At 37.4% G+C, this 21,098-nt stretch overlaps 3 protein-coding genes across 5 annotated transcripts; all 3 read left to right on the top strand.

Moving 5' to 3' along the window:
- Positions 1 to 911: 911 nt before the first annotated feature.
- Positions 912 to 9,019, top strand: LOC130567475 (centrosomal protein of 290 kDa-like). Of its 3 annotated transcripts, none has more exons than XM_057355596.1 (7): positions 912 to 1,006; positions 1,262 to 1,321; positions 3,778 to 4,297; positions 4,472 to 5,545; positions 7,328 to 7,472; positions 8,228 to 8,254; positions 8,386 to 9,019. In XM_057355596.1, the coding sequence occupies exons 3-7, from the start codon at positions 3,785 to 3,787 to the stop codon at positions 9,003 to 9,005; spliced, it is 2,379 nt and encodes a 792-aa protein (XP_057211579.1). In that variant the 5' UTR covers positions 912 to 1,006; positions 1,262 to 1,321; positions 3,778 to 3,784; the 3' UTR covers positions 9,006 to 9,019. The 3 variants fall into 3 exon arrangements, with proteins under 3 accessions (XP_057211579.1, XP_057211580.1, XP_057211578.1); XM_057355597.1 differs by having other exon boundaries at positions 1,262 to 1,368; XM_057355595.1 differs by lacking the exons at positions 912 to 1,006; positions 1,262 to 1,321 and having other exon boundaries at positions 3,764 to 4,297.
- A 3,917-nt stretch (positions 9,020 to 12,936) lies between these two features.
- On the top strand, positions 12,937 to 14,316 carry LOC130566878 (E3 ubiquitin-protein ligase TRIM69-like). The gene is made up of 3 exons (XM_057354692.1): positions 12,937 to 13,297; positions 13,689 to 13,715; positions 13,847 to 14,316. Exons 1-3 carry the CDS (start codon positions 12,937 to 12,939, stop codon positions 14,311 to 14,313), a joined length of 855 nt encoding a protein of 284 aa, XP_057210675.1. The 3' UTR covers positions 14,314 to 14,316.
- A 907-nt stretch (positions 14,317 to 15,223) lies between these two features.
- On the top strand, positions 15,224 to 18,316 carry smim13 (small integral membrane protein 13). The gene is made up of 3 exons (XM_057354956.1): positions 15,224 to 15,423; positions 16,130 to 16,220; positions 17,302 to 18,316. Exons 2-3 carry the CDS (start codon positions 16,145 to 16,147, stop codon positions 17,490 to 17,492), a joined length of 267 nt encoding a protein of 88 aa, XP_057210939.1. The 5' UTR covers positions 15,224 to 15,423; positions 16,130 to 16,144; the 3' UTR covers positions 17,493 to 18,316.
- The last annotated feature ends 2,782 nt before the right edge of the window (positions 18,317 to 21,098 follow it).

Raw genomic sequence — 21,098 nt, 5'->3', positions numbered from 1 at the left:
GTGTAACCTTTTCAGGCTGAAAATTACTGCTTAACACACGTAATGAGGACTGAACATGAACTGCACATGCATACCTCATCTAGCATGTACCAATCTGTCTGGAAGTGTTCAGTGATCCAGTCAGCACTCCATGTGGACACAACTTCTGTAAGATCTGTCTCAGTACATACTGGAACAACAGTCAAGACTGCAGATGTCCAAACTGTAAAGAAACATTCAAGCAGAGACCTGATCTCAAGATTAATACAACACTCAGAGATCTTGTGGATGAACATAAGAAGAAAACTCTAGAGAGACAGTCTGAAGCTGCATGAGAAATCTGAATGCTGAATGCTCTAAAGCCATTTTCCTCTATAATATTAATTGCAATTCACCGTTGTTGTGATCACCAGTTGGAGTGCCCTGAAGATCCACAAGAGAATCCCCCCCCCCCGACCATTCACTCTTGACTACATTCTGTCTTTAAACCCAGACTGCGTCTGAGTCAGTGTTTGTGTTGTTCTGGAGCAGGAGATCACTGAACTGAAGAAGAGAAACATTGAGCTGGAGCAGATCTCACACACTCAACATCATCTACAGCTCATACAGGTCCCTACATCTCTCTCTCTGATCAATCATGGTGTATTACAACACTCCGTAACAAACCAAACAAATCAATTAATTTAAATATTTTAAATTACAACAGAGTCTGTGGCTGTAACACATGCATTATTTTTCATGTATTATTGTAAATGGATTGGAACTAAAGAGCTGTAATATGCTTCTTAAAGTTCTGGTACATTATTTATAAATGTTCCTATAAGTTATTGTGTGTTTGTTTTCCCTTTAAATAAAAAGAATGGGGAGGTCACTGCTGGGAACTGACTAAAACGAAACATCTACTGTATTTAACAAGTATGTGGAAATACCCGTAACATCATCACTGTAGCAATGATAGAAACTCTTCGAACAATAGAATATTTCTTCAGTCATCGTAAGAGTGAACACAGCTGATCTTCACTCACAGGTAAGAGACAGAAATATAACAGATTATACTCAACAGATTTATAATTTTAGTGCTCTGCTTTGTCAAACTAGAGAAGCAGGTTAAAGGATGTCAAACTTTGGTTTGATTTTTACACTTGAAATGGTATCAGAAATCGGTGTAAGAACTATGAAGATGTTTGGTTGCCCCAGTCCAGTTCGATCACAGTCAAAATGCAATTTTATGTGGGCTAAACTAAAACTGTAAATAACAATAACTATTTGTCTTCTGTTTTAGAAACAACGAAAAGTCCAGAAAAGCACAACTACTGTAGGTTTGTCTGCACCTTCACTGCAGGTGAATAACAACATGTGAAACGGCATTAACTCAGATGGTACAATACTGTAAGTTTTAATGCGGTAGAAATCATTCTAAACATGTCACTTCTACAATCACAATATAAAAAGCTAAGTGATCAGTTTACAGACAGCGAGAATTTGCACTAGAAATACGATGTTCATGGCAAATATAATTTTTAAATAGCCTGTTTCACCATTAAACTTTTTGTTTAAACCTTTTTCGCATACGTTACCTGTTTTGCAAGTGTGGAGCGTGTATGTATATTAAAAAATATATATATAAAAATGTACTTATATTAAATTTGATGACAGTTTTAAACATTGTTGCAAAAAAGATTTATTAAAACACATTGTGTTATTGTAATTGTTTGTTTGTGATGAATGTAAAACATGGGGTCAGTGAACAATATTGTTTGCCCCTGAAAAACTTTTCTATTAACTATCAGATTAGGATCAATGTTAAAGGACTGGGTTAGGAGGAGCTTGTATACAATTCTTATCAATTTACTATTTTCCTTTGGTTTTACAGTTAAGGTTAGAAAGACATTTGGAGAAAATCACAGCCTCCATTCTTTGCTCAAAAAAGGAAAGGCTCTAGGGCTTTGGGTGAAGGCCAATATCTAAATGAAACAAACTAAAAGTTCTGTGTTATATGTGCCTAAACCTGTAAGTGTAGCAATGAGAGTTGACGAACACTAACTTGATGAACACTAACATTGACCTGTTTAAAGTACTAAACTTCAACAGAAGACGATGGGCTGTGCTCAGCCTTACACTGTAAAAAATTTCAGCTGTCATATTTTTTTAAGTTAAATCAAATTAGCTTTCTGAGTCCATTGAACTTAATTATATTGAACTGACTTTTAAAAACGAGTTGTAGAATACAATATTCAATATAATTTACTGTAGGTTTAATTGACTCATAAAGCTAATTTTATTTAACTTAAATTAATGAATTGTTTAACTTAAAGTCCCAGTGAAATAAAAAATGACAATGCCTATTTTTTCATGAAATGTTGCAGCGTTGATTGTAAATAGTTTATCAATGTGGGTCATTCTCTTTTTAAAATTTGTGTGCCCTCATAATCTTCAGTTAAAATCTGAAAATGCACTTCCGTCCTGTAGTGACTATCCATCTTAAATGATGTGTGTTAGATGCTTGGGCGGAGCATCTGTTAACTCCTCCCCTTCGACTGTCAGTCTCCTGCCAGTTCCATTTCAAAATACAACGTCTGTTTTTATATATCTGATCAAATCGCAGAGAAAAACAAAAGCCACGGCTCCTATTTTTCTCATTCAACATTTCCATTTCACTCGGAAATGTGTCAAAATACTGGAAGCAAAAACTATCGCAACTTCCAGTTCACGGAGACTTTAATTTTTCATGAATTTTTGACAGTGTACAGTACAGATGTTGCAACTGTACTTCATGTGACCTGCACTGTATAAGGCCAAATGTAATTAAATAGATGAAGTAGTGTAAACTTGATTTTATAGAAAATTTTTACTAATTTAAATATGTTGAGTTCCTGTAACAAGTTAATGCAACATGATTTGTTGAGAATGATTTTCAGTTCCCAGCATGCTTTGCGTACGACTGCATATACAGTACATTTTGAAATTAAGTTCAATTTATACGTTTTTAGAAAGGATAACGCCTTGTTAACGGTGAATGTTCATTTATCTTGGATATTTAGAAGAGTTTTTGGGGTTACCATTGTTCAGAAGAGTGGTGCTTATGCTTAGGTGTCCCAGAGTGGATAAATCTGAAAACGCCACCCTCGTGTTTTCGTTTTGAGTCAGTTTACCGTGTTCGTGTGTATGCAGATATTTCTTGAGAAATCGCTGTGAAAAAAAAAGATTGGATAGGGAAAGCTCTGGCTTTGTGTTGATGTGGCCTTAATAAGACCTTTTATTTAACTTTCAAAAAAAGGAGTTACCTCATTAAATGTTCAAAATGAAGAGGAACTAGCATGCATGAGTACAACAAAATCAAAACTTGATAGTTCTGTTTACTTAAATTTGGGAACATTATAATTCGATGTAAGTGATTACCTCAAATGTTTTGAGTTTTCCCAACTTATTCGGGTTTAAGTGTGGGTTTGAGTACCAGCTTGAGGTCTTGTGTTAGTCCTGTTCCCCTCTTTTACACTGTACTTTCTGTCATAAATCTACACCAACCGGTCAAAAATAAATGACTGAAAGCTCACTAAATCAACATACATGCATATATAAAAAAAAAACTACTGAACCTCAGTCATTGTAAGAGTGAACATAGCTGATCTTCACTCACATGTAAGTGAGTGTAAATGTAAAATATAAGACAGATTGTCCTCAACAGATTTATAATGTTAGTACTCGGGTTAAATAGATATTATATATTATATGTCCAAACATTTGACTGCCAGTACAGGTGATATATTTTTCATCATTTTTGGGGATGTTGTCCTCTAGGGATCCAATGGCTGAGAGGCTTCTGTGTTCAATCTGTCTGGAAGTGTACAGTGATCCAGTCTGCACTCCATGTGGACACAACTTCTGTCAAATCTGTCTGAATACATACTGGAACAACAGTCAAGACTGCAGATGTCCAAACTGTAACAAAGAATTCAAGCCGAGACCTGATCTCAAGATTAATACAACACTCAGAGACGTTGTGGATGAACATAAGAAGAAATGTCATGAAGAACAAGCTGAAGTTGTGTGTGACATCTGTAGTGAAGGAAAGCTGAAGGCTGTGAAGTCGTGTCTGGTGTGTCAGAGCTCTTACTGTGAAACTCACCTGGAGCCTCATTTGAGAGTGTCAGGATTACAGAAACACAAACGGATTGATCCTGTGAAGAATCTGCAGGATTATATATGTCCGAAACATGACAGACCTCTGGGACTTTTCTGTAGAGATGATCACACATGTGTGTGTCTTATCTGCACTGTGACGGATCACAAGTATCACAACACTGTTCCTTTAAGAGAGGTCAGTATACAAGAGTTCACTCAGAAAAATGTGTTATAGATCTTTGTTGATCTTCTATTTACCACAAGTGCTCAAATGTTTTTTTTACATTAGTCTTCTTTAAAGATTACTGACTGAAAAATACTCCCTCATGTCTAATAGATCATGTTTTAATTTGCTTTGTAATGGTGTCAGTCTGAGCTGCAGGAGATGATGAAGGAGAGGCAAAGAGGAGCAGAGACACACGATGAATATGTCATTAAATATCTGGAGCAGGAGATCTCTGAACTGAAGAAGAGAAACATTGAGCTGGAGTTGATAGCAGAGAATCAGAGAGCAGCAGAAACACAAGATAAATGTCTTATTAAAGATCTGAAGAAGGAAATCACTCAACTGAAGATGAGAAACATTGAGCTGGAGATGAAGATAGAAATGCAGAAAGCATCAGAGAAAAAGTATGAAGATGTCATTAAACATCTGAATCGGGAGATCGCGGAGCTGAAGAAGAGAAACATTGAACTGCTGGAGATGATGGAGGAGGAGCAGAGAGAAGCAGAGAAACATGATGAAGATGTCATTAAAGATCTGAAGCAGGAGATCACTGAACTAAAGAGCAGAAACCGTGAACTGGAGATGATAGCAGAGGAGCAGAGAGCAACAGAGAAACAGGATAAACATCTTATTAAAGATCTGGAGCGGGCAATCAGTCAGATAAAATGGAGAAACAATGAGCTGGAGATGACAGGGGAAAACTGGAGAGCAGCAGAGAAACTGGATAAAGATCTTATTAGAGATCAGAAGAAGGAGATCGCTGAGCTGAAGATGAGAGACGCTGAGCTGGTGGTGGTGAAACAGAAGCAGATAACATCAGAGAATGTCATTAAAGTTCGAGATCAGGAGATCATTGAGCTGAAGAAGAGAAACACTGAGCTGAAGAAGAGAGACGCTGAGCTGAAGATGAGAGACACTGAGCTGAAGATGAGAGACACTGAGCTGAAGATGAGAGACGCTGAGCTGAAGAAGAGAGACGCTGAGCTGGTGATGGAGAAACAGAAGCAGATAACATCAGAGAATGTCATTAAAGTTCTAGATCAGGAGATCACTGAGCTGAAGAAGAGAAACACTGAGCTGGTGATGGTGAAGCAGAAGCAGATCACAGCAGAGAATGTCATTAAAGTTCGAGATCAGGAGATCACTGAGCTGAAGAAGAGAAACACTGAGCAGCAGCAGAAGATCTCAAACGCTGAAAATAATCTCCTCCTCTTACAGGTCACTACATCTCTCTGTGATCACTCATTATACAGTCTCTTTCATATAAAGAGACTTCACGGACTTCTTTAGTTAAATATTCATTCACATATTTATATTTTTGGCAGATACTTTTTTCCAAAGTGCCTTTTTATCAGTTTGTGTGTTAATTGAACACATTATTTAGGGGTTTCTATAATACCATGTTCTACCAACTGAGCTACACATATTATATTTATTTAATATACTGCATACAAATGAAGTGTTGACAGATAAGAGTACAACGTTTTCAAAATAATATACAATAGTGTCAGGGGTGGCGGACAGAGAACCCAAATGCAGACAGCGATGTTTCAGGCAAGAAAACTTTATTAACAAAAAACCCACGATGGGGCAAACAAGAAAATAATCGCAACTGAAGACTAACAATAAACTCTTAACAAAAACACTTCCCAAGAGGGGGCAAAACAGAAGAAACAAAAACAACTAGAACAGATTTCAGACTCACTCTAAGGTAGGGTGACCACCCAACAAACCAAATCTGGGGCGCCATTGAAAGTTAGCGTGAAACTGTGATATAATAACGGAATGAAAACATTCTTATATAATTTTTATCTTATAAAAATAATTTGTTATTTAGTCCATTCCAACTACAACATAATTAAGGCATAGATAAAATGTTATATAACATAAAACAATTTTAATGGCGATTTCAATTTAAGGGTCAATGTCTCTTTAAATTTTGAGCACAGATTAGACTTAGTTATCCTGTTGTACACTTTGAACATCTTCTCAAAAAGAGATAGCTTAAGAAATAAAGAACAAACAAACAATGAAAAAGAGTTTCTCTTTTAAAATGTGTAATTGTTAAATAATGCATTTCATGATTTGCAAATAATGTTTATTTCAATACGCTAACAAACACTGTTTCAAAGCCACACAGATTACAATGTTTTAGTGACTTTTTATTCTGTAAATTGACATGGGATGATCGCCACCCCATCTGACAGCCGTCGCAGCCTCTTGATGACTGAAATCACTGCCTTCTTCTCATACATTGGATAAAAGTCAGGCTTTAAAAAATAGTTGCGTTTGTATGAGCTCGTTGGACACTGGTGTGCACCGGGTTGCTGCTTTTGACACAGCGCTGTTAAATAAACAATGGCGCAAACAAGCATGCGTTTCAGGTTAAAGACGTGTTTCTTAATGTGAAAGCTAAAAAGCAACAGACTGTTGAAAATGCGGGACATTTTCTTAATATGCAACGTGCGGGACAAGGCGTGAAAATGCTGTGCTGTGTGGTACAATGCAAAGAGGTACAGGTGGTCACCCTACTCTAAGAGCAAGACAGGAACCAGGGTAACATGGAAACCAACAAGAATGAACCTGCACGGGACAGTAAACACAAGGGCATTAAATAGGGAAAACTAACGAGGGATAATTACAATGGGCAGGTGAGGGGAATGAAACACTAACGGGAAGATAGATGGGGAAATGAGGGGGCGGGGCCAGGATAGCCACAGGAGAGCACATGGCAGAAAGCAACAAACAAAATCCATGTGCTTCCACACAGAACAAGGCAAGAACAAAAGACATGGTACTGTCACAACCCTGTTCACAAAACTAGAAAACTCATGACAAGGAGGACAGGATCATGACACAATAGCACAGCTCTGACAATTGAGAAGTGTTTCAGTCCATGTTGAGAGGTCTGGTTTTTGATTGTGGACTTTATTTTGACTAAGGAAAGTTTGAAAAACAAGATACAGTACATATGTGAGATCATTGCTGTCTTTTTCTCAGGAGAAACATCAGAAAGACTTGAGTCGTCTGCAGAATTCTTCATCTGGGTGTTCTTGTATGTTTTGGCTCCTGGTTGTTTCTGTGGGAGTTTTCCTGGGGTTATTTGCAGCTGCAGTTCACAAAGACACACAACAGCGTGGAGCTGGTAGGTCAAGATCACCCTGTAAGATTTGTTGTCATCTCTTACTGTAATATCCAATCAACAGTTACAAAAGGCCAAAAATTTAGAAAAAGCAGAAGAATATTGTAGCACATTTCAAAGTAGGGAAGGAAGGAGGCGGGAACTGGCGAACATTCAAAAACTTTTCATCAAAATAAACAAACAATGGTACAGAAGTAAAAGGCCGACAGCCACCTCACGGTCGACTGCCGGCCACACAAACATAAACAAAACTTAATGTATGTCCGGGCCCGGTCCTCTCTCGTCAGTAGTCCTGTCACTCGTCCTCTTATGCTCCCGATCTCCTCCGTGAGACATGCGGGACCGGTGTGCGCACAGCTGATTCCCACTATCACTCACGACACCGGCCCCGCCTCGTTGGCCCACGGCTCTCATCCCGCCTTCCTCGCTACAAATATATCAGCAGACATCAATGTAAAAATCTGTATTGTATTTTATTTGACTTCATTTATACATTTTAATAAAGGTACATTAATTGTTCAAAACTCATTTTACTTTAAATCAGAAAATGTCAAAAGGTTTATGTGCTTGTTAGGTTTATATTGCATCTGTTCAAAACCATTTTTATTGCTAATAATGAATTGAACCCAACTATTTCATGTGTAATTTATCACAACAGTACTTTTTTTAAGTAAGCTTAAAGATTGTTTGTAATTTCATATACTGTATAAACAGATGTGAAAGATGTGCTGATGTTTTATTGTGATGTGTCTGTACAGTGTTGAAGTGGATGCAGCAGTATGCAGGTACAGTGTGTCATCTGCTCTCTTCACTCATATACTACAATACTTTACATTTATATACTGACACATTATTCATTAAACATCACAAACATCATCATCATCAGTTGTGATTGATATTCTCTGATCTCTCTCAGTGGATGTGACTCTGGATCCTGACACAGCAAATCCATATCTCATTCTGTCTGATGATAAGAAACAAGTGAGACATGGAGACACTCCACTTAATCTTCCAAACTACTGGACGAGATTTGATAGATATTTTAATGTCTTGGGAAAGGAGGGATTCTCATCAGGGGGATTTTATTTTGAGGTTCAGGTGACAGGAAAGACTGGTTGGTTCATAGGAGTGGCCAGAGAATCTGTTGACAGGAAGGGAGATTTGGAAATGACAGCAGTGAATGGATTCTGGACTGTACGGATGAAGAGTGAAAATGATTATGTAGCTTGTGTTGATGCTGATGTCTCTCTGTCTCTGATTATGAGTCCACAGAAGGTGGGTGTGTTTGTGGATTATAAGGCGGGTAAGGTCTCCTTTTATGATGCAGAGTGTGGATATCATATCTACTCTTTCTTTGGTCAATATTTCACTGGGAAACTTTTCCCAGTTTTTAACCCATGTGGTAATGGTGAAGGTAGAAACTCAAAGCCATTGATCATCACACCTATCAAAGAAATGACACATGACATTAGTTCAATAGTCAACATTAAGTTTGTTAAAATGTGTAAATGCATGAAAAAAAGTATTTTCTATTAATTTTTCAAATAATTCTTCAATCATTTAATTTAGGAATAATGCAAAGCGGAGTGCCTAGAACCCCCTTAGCAATAAATAAAATCACTGAAAACTACCTAAAAAACTAAACGTAACTAAAACCACCTTTAAAAAATGTATTTGATGCCTAATCTGAAATCTTAAGACTGCTCCTGATGTTGCCTGATTTGGTGTTATGATCATCACATGACGTAACACGTGAACAAATTTACTTCTTTTTCTTAGTTCATATATTTGATAAAGTATTGAGTGATTATGTGGCTACTTTTGATCAAATAATATGCAATGCTGGATATGATTGACAAATACTGCTTATGCAAACATACACTCACCTAAAGGATTATTAGGAACACCATACTAATACGGTGTTTGACCCCCTTTCGCCTTCAGAACTGCCTTAATTCTACGTGGCATTGATTCAACAAGGTGCTGAAAGCATTCTTTAGAAATGTTGGCCCATATTGATAGGATAGCATCTTGCAGTTGATGGAGATTTGTGGGATGCACATCCAGGGCACGAAGCTCCCGTTCCACCACATCCCAAAGATGTTCTATCGGGTTGAGATCTGGTGACTGTGGGGGCCATTCTAGTACAGTGAACTCATTGTCATGTTCAAGAAACCAATTTGAAATGATTCGAGCTTTGTGACATGGTGCATTATCCTGCTGGAAGTAGCCATTAGAGGATGGGTACATGGTGGTCATAAAGGGATGGACATGGTCAGAAACAATGCTCAGGTAGGCCGTGGCATTTAAACGATGCCCAATTGGCACTAAGGGGCCTAAAGTGTGCCAAGAAAACATCCCCCACACCATTACACCACCACCAGCAGCCTGCACAGTGGTAACAAGGCATGATGGATCCATGTTCTCATTCTGTTTACGCCAAATTCTGACTCTACCATTTGAATGTCTCAACAGAAATCGAGACTCATCAGACCAGGCAACATTTTTCCAGTCTTCAACTGTCCAATTTTGGTGAGCTCGTGCAAATTGTAGCCTCTTTTTCCTATTTGTAGTGGAGATGAGTGGTACCCGGTGGGGTCTTCTGCTGTTGTAGCCCATCTGCCTCAAGGTTGTGCGTGTTGTGGCTTCACAAATGCTTTGCTGCATACCTCGGTTGTAACGAGTGGTTATTTCAGTCAAAGTTGCTCTTCTATCAGCTTGAATCAGTCGGCCCATTCTCCTCTGACCTCTAGCATCAACAAGGCATTTTCGCCCACAGGACTGCCGCATACTGGATGTTTTTCCCTTTTCACACCATTCTTTGTAAACCCTAGAAATGGTTGTGCGTGAAAATCCCAGTAACTGAGCAGATTGTGAAATACTCAGACCGGCCCGTCTGGCACCAACAACCATGCCACGCTCAAAATTGCTTAAATCACCTTTCTTTCCCATTCTGACATTCAGTTTGGAGTTCAGGAGATTGTCTTGACCAGGACCACACCCCTAAATGCATTGAAGCAACTGCCATGTGATTGGTTGATTAGATAATTGCATTAATGAGAAATTGAACAGGTGTTCCTAATAATCCTTTAGGTGAGTGTATATTGAGGACTAAATGTGATTCATGTGAGTAATATACCTTATCTATTACTTTGAAATATATTTAAACTGTATGGAAAATTCTCAAATGAGTCAGTGTGTTTGTTTGCCCTTTAAAAACGAAAAGAGGGACAAAACTAAAACTTCTTGTTTACTGGAATGCCCTTAAAATCACTGAAGGTATGAAAGAAAGTGAAACTAACTTAATGAACATCAATATAAACGCTTTTCTGAACACTATAAACAACAGAATCTTTCTTCAGTCATTGTAGAAGTGAACACTACTGATCTTTACTCGCAGGTAAGTGACAGAAATATAACACAGATTATCAACAGATTTAAAATATTAGTGCTCTGGTTAAGTAAACTATATGTCAAACTGGAGTATGTCAAATATGTTTAACTACCACACTGAAATGGTATATAGGCTGTGTTGGGTGTAACAAGTAATTAGTTACTGTAATTTAATTACTTTTCCCTTGAAAAAGTAAAGTAAGGGAATACTCAATTTTTTCCTTTAATTTAATTACAGTTACTTCAGATGTGATTAAAATAAATACTTTGTGTAATATATGTGTGTGCAATAGTGGAATTGACATCAAAATTCAAAGTCTTAACTTTAAAATCCATGCTTTAATGTATAATTCTCACATTTGTAATACTTTGGTCAGTTAATAATACTATATAGTTTTTTATTATTCATTTGAATTAATTAAAATCACTTAACCAATCAAGGTTGATGTAGGATATAGACAGTAATTAGTAATAAGTAATTAAATACTTTTTGGAGAGAGTAATTTGTACAGTAATCTAATTACAACATTGAATATGTAATTAGTAACTAGTAATTAATTATTTCTTCAGAGTAACTTGCCCAACATTGTAAAGCAAATGTAACATTAACATTGACCTTGCTTTGTTAGGTCAATCTTGATGTGGGCGATACTGTAAAATTTGGTATCGATCCGATACCAAGTAAATGCAGGGCCAGTATTGCCGATATCGATACCGATACCAATACTTTTTACTTTTAAAAAGCATTCACTTGAACTTACATTTACTTTCCTGTAGATGAAATGTCATGATTTATCAGATGAATGCATCATTAATATGCTAAATCTGAATATGACCACTAAAATATTTTGTGATTTGTGCTCTTAATGTGCCTGTAGGCTAATTAATCATGTAGATGTTAAAACACGGGACATAATTTAAACCAAATAAATCTATTTTAGTTATTTATTCCTGTAATCGAATTTGCAAACATGAACTTTGTACCAAATTATTACTGGAAAATAGTAACAATATAACAACAGAAAAACGATATATAACAAAACGATTCCTCGGTATCCCAGTACTACTTCTCTAGCTTTAAAAAAACAAAGTGGACAAAATTATTACTCAAGAACAAAGATTTTAAAACTGCTTTTCCATTTTTGTTCAGTATGTTTAGACAAAATAATAGAACAAATTAACATGTTTCCCTTTCGTTACACTTTTTTAAGTGAATTTATAAACAAAGTGCACACTATTGTTTGAGAAACAAAGTAAATAAAGTGCTTAAATAAAGTACTTTCAAACTTTGGCTTTTTACCCCCAAAGGCCCACTGCCATACATCGCATTTCGCAGTGTTTTTATTCACCGAGGTGAAAAAACTCAACACGATGCTCCTCCTCTTTTCGCCGGCTGCAGCAGCGTCTGCGTGCTTGCGCTTGGAGCTGCTGAGTCACGTGATAGCGGACTACAAAACCGCTGCCGCGTGAGCATGCCGCGTGCTTTTCCGGGAGAATTGTACAACAAGGGACTACGAAAAATTGTTATGAAACAGTTTTATATGTTCGAAAAAAAACTTTACAAAACCTGTACGATCGCTGGGGGAGTGTATCGAGCACAGAAATACTACGTAATACGCCCAACTCGTTTTTTGACAAGTTGACCATGTTAAGCATGAGAAGACCACACGTTTAATATTGTAAAGAAGTCAGAATGCATGACACACCGCTGCAGCACCCCTTTAACCAACAAAAATATGTCAAATTAAATTTGTTTGTATTTCGAATTATGGATAAAGAATGCACTGCATGTTGCTTGCTTAGTTTGCTGAAAGGCATGATGCATGTAAGTCTACATGTCATAATATAAAGGAACTATGCTTCTAACCACCTGTAGTTACAACCACGCAACTTTGCGATGCTGTTTGCGACTGATCATTGGAACGATATGGTTTCGGGAAACACTTAAATCATTGAACTATGCTGGAATGATGGAACTTGCGTGCATAGTTGGCTAACGATTTTGTGAAACGCACACCAGTACAGGTGATAATATTTACATAATTTTTCAGGGATGCTGTCCTCTAGGCATCTAATGTGTTCAATCTGTCTGGATGTGTTCAGTGATCCAGTCAGCACTCCATGTGGACACAACTTCTGTAAGATCTGTCTCAGTACATACTGGAACAACAGTCAAGACTGCAGATGTCCAAACTGTAAAGAAACATTCAAGCAGAGACCTGATCTCAACATTTATACAACACTCAGAGAAGTTGTGGATGAACATAAGAAGAAATGTCCTGAAGAACAAGCTGAAGTTGTGTGTGACATCTGTAGTGAAGGAAAGCTGAAGGCTGTGAAGTCGTGTCTGGTGTGTCAGAGCTCTTACTGTGAAACTCACCTGGAGCCTCATTTGAGAGTGTCAGGATTACATGAACATATGAAAGGCTGGAGACGTCAGAAAAAGTCTTCACCGGCTCTAAATTTACAGTCACTGCTGTTTGAGAGATCCGAATCTTGTATGTGGTTTCTTATTTCTGTGGGAATCTCTCTGCTGATGTTCTTCTACTTTTCTTCTTCTAGTGATGATGAGACTCTCAACATATGATCTTGAGATGTTAAATTCTAAAACAGTAGTTCAGAGCCAACAAGGTCATAGGTCATGATTATCAGGAACCACATGAAATGTACTTTGTAAGGTTCATAAAATAAATAGCAAATCAGATAAAAGTATCTGCCCAATGCATTAATGTATTAGCAACAATTAAAAAAACATAATTCTACACTTTATAATTATAAATGCATGTGAAAGATGTGCTGATGTTTTATTGTGATGTGTCTGTACAGTGTTGAAGTGGATGCAGCAGTATGCAGGTACAGTGTGTCATCTGCTCTCTTCACTCATATACTACAATACTTTACATTTATATACTGACACATTATTCATTAAACATCACAAACATCATCATCATCAGTTGTGATTGATATTCTCTGATCTCTCTCAGTGGATGTGACTCTGGATCCTGACACAGCTCATCCTGAACTCATTCTGTCTGATGATGAGAAACAAGTGAGACATGGAGACATTAGACATAAACTCCCAGACAACCCAAAGAGATTTGATACATGTGTAAATGTCCTGGGAAAGGAGGGATTCTCATCAGGGAGATTTTATTATGAGGTTCAGGTGAAGGGAAAGACTCAATGGACTTTAGGAGTGGTCAGAGAATCTGTTGACAGGAAGGGAGAGATCGCACTGACACCAGTGAAGGGATTCTGGACTGTGTGGTTGAGGAATAAGAATGAATATAAAGCTTGTGCAGATCCCCCTGTCTCTCTGTCTCTGAGAGTAAAGCCACAGAAGGTGGGTGTGTTTGTGGATTATGAGGAGGGTTTGGTCTCCTTTTATGATGTGGACAACAGGTCTCATATCTACTCTTACACTGATCAATCCTTCACTGAGAAACTCTAACCAGTTTTTAACCCATGTACTAATGACGAAGGTAAAAACTTAAAGCAACTGATCGTCACACCTGTCAAATACAACCAGTGAATTTAGTTATTTACACTGGGTACTTTATCCAAAATGGTGTTACAAGACAATAGCTTGATTTCTTATAGCAGGATCAACCATTGGGTCTTCAGCTCTTTTCTGTCACAGATAGAAATGACCAATCAAAATCAACCAGAATCTCCCATATAGTTCATTAACGGTAAACAACACAAGTGTATGTTTATTCACTTATGTTTGTTTCTGTTAACGGTTTCTACTGTTTAAATGGAGTAAATAAATTGGTTAAATAAATGTGGTAGGCAGTAGTATTGTATTTAGGCTAAAATAATATTCATAAAAATGTAAAATAATAAATATTTTTATTAACTATAATAAATAAACATAATAGAAAATGAACATGGCAAGCAGTTGTTTGTTATCTTAATTACCATCTAATGGACATAACGTGACAAACAGTGGTGGGCCTCCATAACCATGAGATCCCTTAGGACAGACCACCAACAGGCTTTATACTAAATGTACAGAAACGGGAAACAGGTCCCATCGCATCCGGTTCAGATGTTTTGTATGTGCTTTATTTCGTAAAGAGCTGTTTTATTCAAAATGCCTTAAAAGGAGCTACCAAAGATGAACCTAATGGATGTCAATCACTTATTCAGATTGATACAGATTGTTTTTTGTTAAATTGGTTTTTTTTGCTTATAGACGTTTGAATATTAAAATAAAATAAAAAATACATCAATAAATAATTATTCAATTATAATGTATAATTTATTAATTCAGTGACGCATCATTGATGGGGCGTGGTGCCGAAATGCTATGCGAGAGGAACTACAAATCCCACAATGCAACGCGGTAAACTGTGAACGGATCACTTCCGGGTCCGCGGCAGATTGAGCGTGTTGTTGACTCCACACACATCGCTGTTTTGTAGTTGTTTTCTGTTCTCTGTAAATGTCGCAATGATGTAGATAAGCAGGATATTTGTGAGCCGTCCATGACACGCGTGACCGGCGTCCGTCCGTGCGGGATTCCGCGTGAAGATTGTGTGGACGTGATCGACTGAAGGTCTGATCATGAACGAACACTTTGTGCATTCGGTATTTAGATTAAACACGCTAAATAAAACATATCTCATAATATCAACTGAAGGTATCTAAACCTATAAGATTTGAATTGAGAATTAAGTTTCCCTAACAACAAAGTATTGAACTTTTGAATCATTATTTGTCACATGCATGTATCCTGGTACTTTTTGTTTGTCTAATTTGTCATGTGTTCACATTTAGATTGTTTTATTATTCATATTATATGGTTGTTTTTATTACGTTATTGATAACATACAATAGTCTATTATCTACTATGATATTTACATAAAACGGATATTAGGCACTTCTTTGAAAATCTGTCATCGTAGGTTATTGATTCTGATAACAGACATCCAAATATCTGTGTCCGGTCATATACCATTTATGATTCAGTATTGTTAACACATTCATTAAGAAAATTTACCATAGTTTTTTATAGAACAAGTGTTGTTTTTTTGGCAAATTGATAACCATTTGTGTTACCATAGTTTTGCTATAAATATCACGATTAAACTATAGTTACTGTAGTGTTTTACTACAAACACTACACTGTAAGTAAACTATGGTTAACTCTCATAAGGGATGGCATATATCATCTTGACATCAGACATGCCCAATAAACGCAAGGTTTCTGTAGGGGGTAAAGTCGTGGTGCTGATGATGGTTTTGTCGGGTTTGGACTTTAGGAAAGAAGAGGGAGAATGTGGCAGAGTGTTGGTCTGACAGTGCTGGTGATCGTGGCCACGCTGACATGTGTCCTGCTCTTCATGCTGTTTGGTAAGTGTCCCCCAAACCCGCCCCATTAGTTTATTAGCACATGCTTTCATCCAAAGTGACTTACAGGTGAGCGACATCACGAGCAATCCATCACACAAACAACAAAACTTGTAGAACCGCAATAGCAAGTTTTAGGAGCATGCTTGTGTTTTACAGACTCTAAAGCAGAAGAAAACAAGAAGAAATGATTTATACAGTCACTAAAAATCACCATGACACCACTTAGTTAAAGCATCCTTAAAGTATCTCAGAAAGTTCGTTTGAATATTTTGGTTTGATATGTTATGTAATGTGATTTAGGGCCTTAAGTTTAAAATGCCTTTATGTACAAACACAAGTCCAAAGTAGTGCTTGCTTGAACCATGAGATGATCTGATGGTCATGAACTTTGTCACGTATCTACAGTTACACTTATAGTTACAAGATTTTTGGTAAGTTCATAGCCTTAAAATTTCTCCCCATGTGTAAGAACATGATCTGTACAGGCAAGCATTGCAAAAATAGAGCTGGTTTGATCACGGTCAGCAGGTTTGATTTCAACAGCACACTAAGAGTTCAGTGTTGACTTTAGTCAAAGTCTCTGTGAATGTATCTTGGGCTTATGGCAGTAAATACTGTACTGTATTGTACTGTACACACCAGTTACATAAGTGTCCAGTTTGTCATGTAAGAAACCGTGCAGCACTGTCATGTCAAAGCCAACCTTGGCTCAGATCCCTGTAGGTCACAGTATTGACTCTCCTGAACATGAAAGAATCTTCATTTATTACCTCAGGAAGCCCCCCAATAACAAATTTAGTCCAAAATCAATTTAAAATGATCACATACTGTCTAAAAGATCTTAAAATAGGCTTGATTTTAATTATTCAAAATATTCTTCCAGTTAATACGCGTGTAATTTTGCAAATGTCAGGTGAATCTGTGCTTTATCACAAGAAGGATGCAAATGATTTTATGTGAACCAGAATCAAGTTCGCTCTATGGTTGTGACGGTAGAAATGCAAATCGAAGGCAAACCTGTGAACCTGGAAAGGCAAATACAGCGTATTAAATGAATCTGATCTTTGCGTCTCGTCTGCAGGGTGGTATGTGGTGTGGCAGCTCTTCCTATCCAAGTTTAAGTTCCTGCGGGAGATGGTGGGCGACACGGGTTCACCGCAGGCAGAACCCGAGGCCTCCGAGTCAGAGAGTGAACGCAGCTCGCCCCCGACGCCCCGCCACCGACCCAAGACGGCTCGCCAAAGGATCGCCCCTCCTGACAGCACTACATAAAGACCCGCACATTCAATGATCGGTTTCTTATTTAAGGCTGAAATCATGCATTGGACCGGACCTCCATCAGTTACTGTGCTCTCCTTTACATCAGTCGTCATGGTTACACTGGTTCTCCTCACTGGGTTTGGATATGACACGATATGAACTCGAGACACTTGAAGTTTTGTTGTCCGAACAAACATGTGAATTCCAGCTCAACCTCACATTCACGTCCCAACTAGCACGCTGCTACCCTCCTCCCGGCCCGGAAAACTGCTTGAGTGTAAATATATTCACCTGAGAGCGTCATATGTGTTAACTTCAACTGACCTGTTCAAATCTGAATTACAGCTGACAACCAAACATCCAACAGTTCTGTTGGCTTAACAGCATCACTGTTCATACTGACATGTCTTCAGTGAGTGCAATGAAACTTCCGTTTTATTTTGAGTAGAAGTGTAAAGAAACATTTTTACCAGGATTGATGTTAAGAATCACCCCATTAGGAAGGTGCTGATGCTATAAAATTTCGTGTGCAATTCTGGTTTCTTGAGGCGTTAGTGCTGTAAGACGGCTGTTCATGTTTTGCTGATCTCAGATATACCTGTCATTACCAGCTTTCTAAAAGCTTTACAGCCACACTGACCTTAGATCAGCCTGGACCTTCCTGACAATTGTGTGTATTCACACAAAACCTGTGACTGTAATTAAAGGTTATGTCATGTTTTAGTTCAATGTATTCTTAAGAAATGCAGTTAAAGGAACGTTGGACGGTCACATTTACACATTGTTACGGTTTTTTTGGCAGTAGATTTTTCCCTTCATAATAAATACATTTAATAAAACAACTCTGAAGTTCTTGTCTTTTGCTTTATCGCCTCAACCTTTTTGGTGATAAATATACAAATAATTTATAAATAAAATGCATCAATAAATCTTGTTTTAGCAGGTCAAACGTTCATATGCAACACAGTCCTTTATTACACATAGATGTTCAGATATAATAATGAAGTAAATTAAGAGTTTGGTTCCAAAATGAGTTTTTACATTTTTTCAAAAATCATGTTTTTTATTGTACATTCCAATTAATATAAATCAAATTGCAGTTGGATTGTTTTGTTTTAAGCCATAACAACTAAAAAATACAGCTAACGAACACAATAAAAACATGATAGCATAATAAAAAACATGATTTTTAATTTTTTTAGCTCATTTTGGAAGAAAACTCTTCAAATATTCTTATAAATTAAGTCCCAACAGGTTGCTGTGTTGCTTGGCAACCATAGACCCAAGCTAATGAAGCGTTGTGAGGGCTAATGAAGGTGTTGTTAATCCTGCTTAGTATTTACAATAAATTAAACTTTTATTAAATATATAAAATAAATAAGTTTGTTACTGTTAGTGTGTTGAAGTATCCGTATAAAACAGCTATTTTATATTCCTAACAAGGGTTCATGAAATAAACACAAATGTTTTTCTTCCGCCGTGCAATGTAATTCCTCACAGACGCAGTGGCGCACTAATACTGACGTAATCCGGTCACGCGTGCATCTGTTTTTAATGGTTATTTCATAAATAGATTTTATTCTCAGGTATTGTTTTGCACTTCAATAATCTTTGTCTTGTCGTGATCACGTCCCAGTTTAGACTTGCTTGGTAGCTGTGATGTGTTGAAGAATTTTAAAGACGATTTTTGCTGCACTACTAAAACTTCGCACAAGGTGGCAGAATTGCAACACAAATCACACACCTGCTTCACAAAGCATTCAGACGTGAGATATTAAGATATTAAATAGAGATATTAAATATATCCTATAATAATTGACAGCTGTGATAAACCTTTGAGAAAACGTATATTAGAATAAACCTATTAAAATACTGCTCAATTTTACTTTTGCAGTATTTTATGCCCATATCTGGGTGTTAATTAATAAAGTTAATAAACAGTTGACGAAACATGACTTAATATAAAAAAATGTAAATTAAAAAAATTAAAATAATATTATAATAATGATTATAAATGTGCAAATGTCCTCAGTAAGACAAAATCGAAAAATCAAAAGCGGGCCGATGCCCGTCTCGGCATTTTGAGCCATATACGCCCCCTACTGGAAGACAAGTGTATGTCTCATAGTAAACTGAGTCGATGCAAATCGTAATTGACAAATAATTGCTTACAGCTGCTTTGATTATGGCGCTGCAGTGTTTTTAGAAAACCCATATGCTACTCTTTCCATACATATTTTTATAACATGCTAAAGTATACACTATATGCTGGTTAAACCAAATGAAAGAGGTCAGTAAACGTTTGTCCAGACATGAAGACTTCGTGCACATATGCATAAAGTGTCAGTCAATATTTTTAAACAGAGGTGTCTACCCCTCTATTTTCCCGCAGAATTCTGAGACATACGGAAATATCTGCAGCTTTCAGGCGGTGAAGGAGGCAACAGTGCACAGAAGCTGTAATTCTGAGGCCTTAGAATACTTCACAGGAAATGCTTGTGGTGAGCCACAGAAAACTCTCCAGATCTGCTCTGCTCGCTGCTCTATTCACAGGTCAGACATTGCACTTCACTCTTTCTGTGTGTACAGTACTCTCACTTTCCTGCAGAAGATTGCAGCCTCAGCATCAGCATCGGCATCAGCATCACACCTCGTGTGTGACACAGCAGAGACGGGTTCCCTGAAAAATTCGATTTTCTCTTTAAATATTTCAGAATACAACATCTTTAAAGTGAATTGTGTTGTTTCCATTAAGTCCACTTGCAGGAGTGTCTGTTCTCGTGTTTTGGGGCTTATTTAGTGGGAGTCATGAAACATTGATTGGGGAATTCGCCCATCCCTCTGTGAGCTCTTGAATTTAGCACAGACCCGACTCGAGTCAAATACCACACAGCCCCTGATGCCATTATAAAAGAAAGATAAATCACCAGAAAAGAGTGGTTGGGAGAATTTACAGCGCGCTCTTCTCCACAGGGTTACAAAGAAGTGAGACTTGAGAAAGTTTCATTAAACATTGAGAACTCAGTCCTGAATGCGAAAAATGTTCAAGTCATTAGTTAAGTGTCAGTAGCAGTCGGTAGATACAGAGGCTTTCACAACCGGTTTGAAGCGGTTGGCATTCCTTCGTGCCCGGTGTTGAGCGTCCATTACCCTTCCTGACACAACAGACATAAAACATGCAAAGGAATGACCAACAACTCATAAATTCATGTGAATGAACACGCTCCGATATCTCTGACATTTAACTCTAAAGTTTAGGAAAGACTGAAAGGCCTCAAGGTTACCACGTGTCAAGCATCTAAGTGTCTAATTCAGTTTACAAATACGTCAGTTCAAATGTTTGTTGTAGGAAAAGTAGTACTATGGTGCTCCAGAAATGGTGTAAAACGCCGGCCTGTTAGGGGCATATGGCTGGGTCTTGATACTACACATATTATTATCACATATTATCACAATATATATATATATATGCATTTTTTTACCAAGACAGATCGAAAAGCTTGAAAACTTCGGTGTTGTCCTCTTAATAAGTTTGACAGCTTCATAAAAAACCCTTTAATATTAAAGCAATTATAAATAATTATGCTAGAACTAACCAATATAATAAAGAGTCGAACA

The sequence above is a fragment of the Triplophysa rosa genome, linkage group LG16 (assembly GCF_024868665.1).
Source record: "Triplophysa rosa linkage group LG16, Trosa_1v2, whole genome shotgun sequence".
NCBI lineage: Eukaryota > Metazoa > Chordata > Actinopteri > Cypriniformes > Nemacheilidae > Triplophysa > Triplophysa rosa.
Note: the sequence above shows the minus strand (reverse complement) of the source record. Positions and strands in the feature narration are given on the sequence as shown.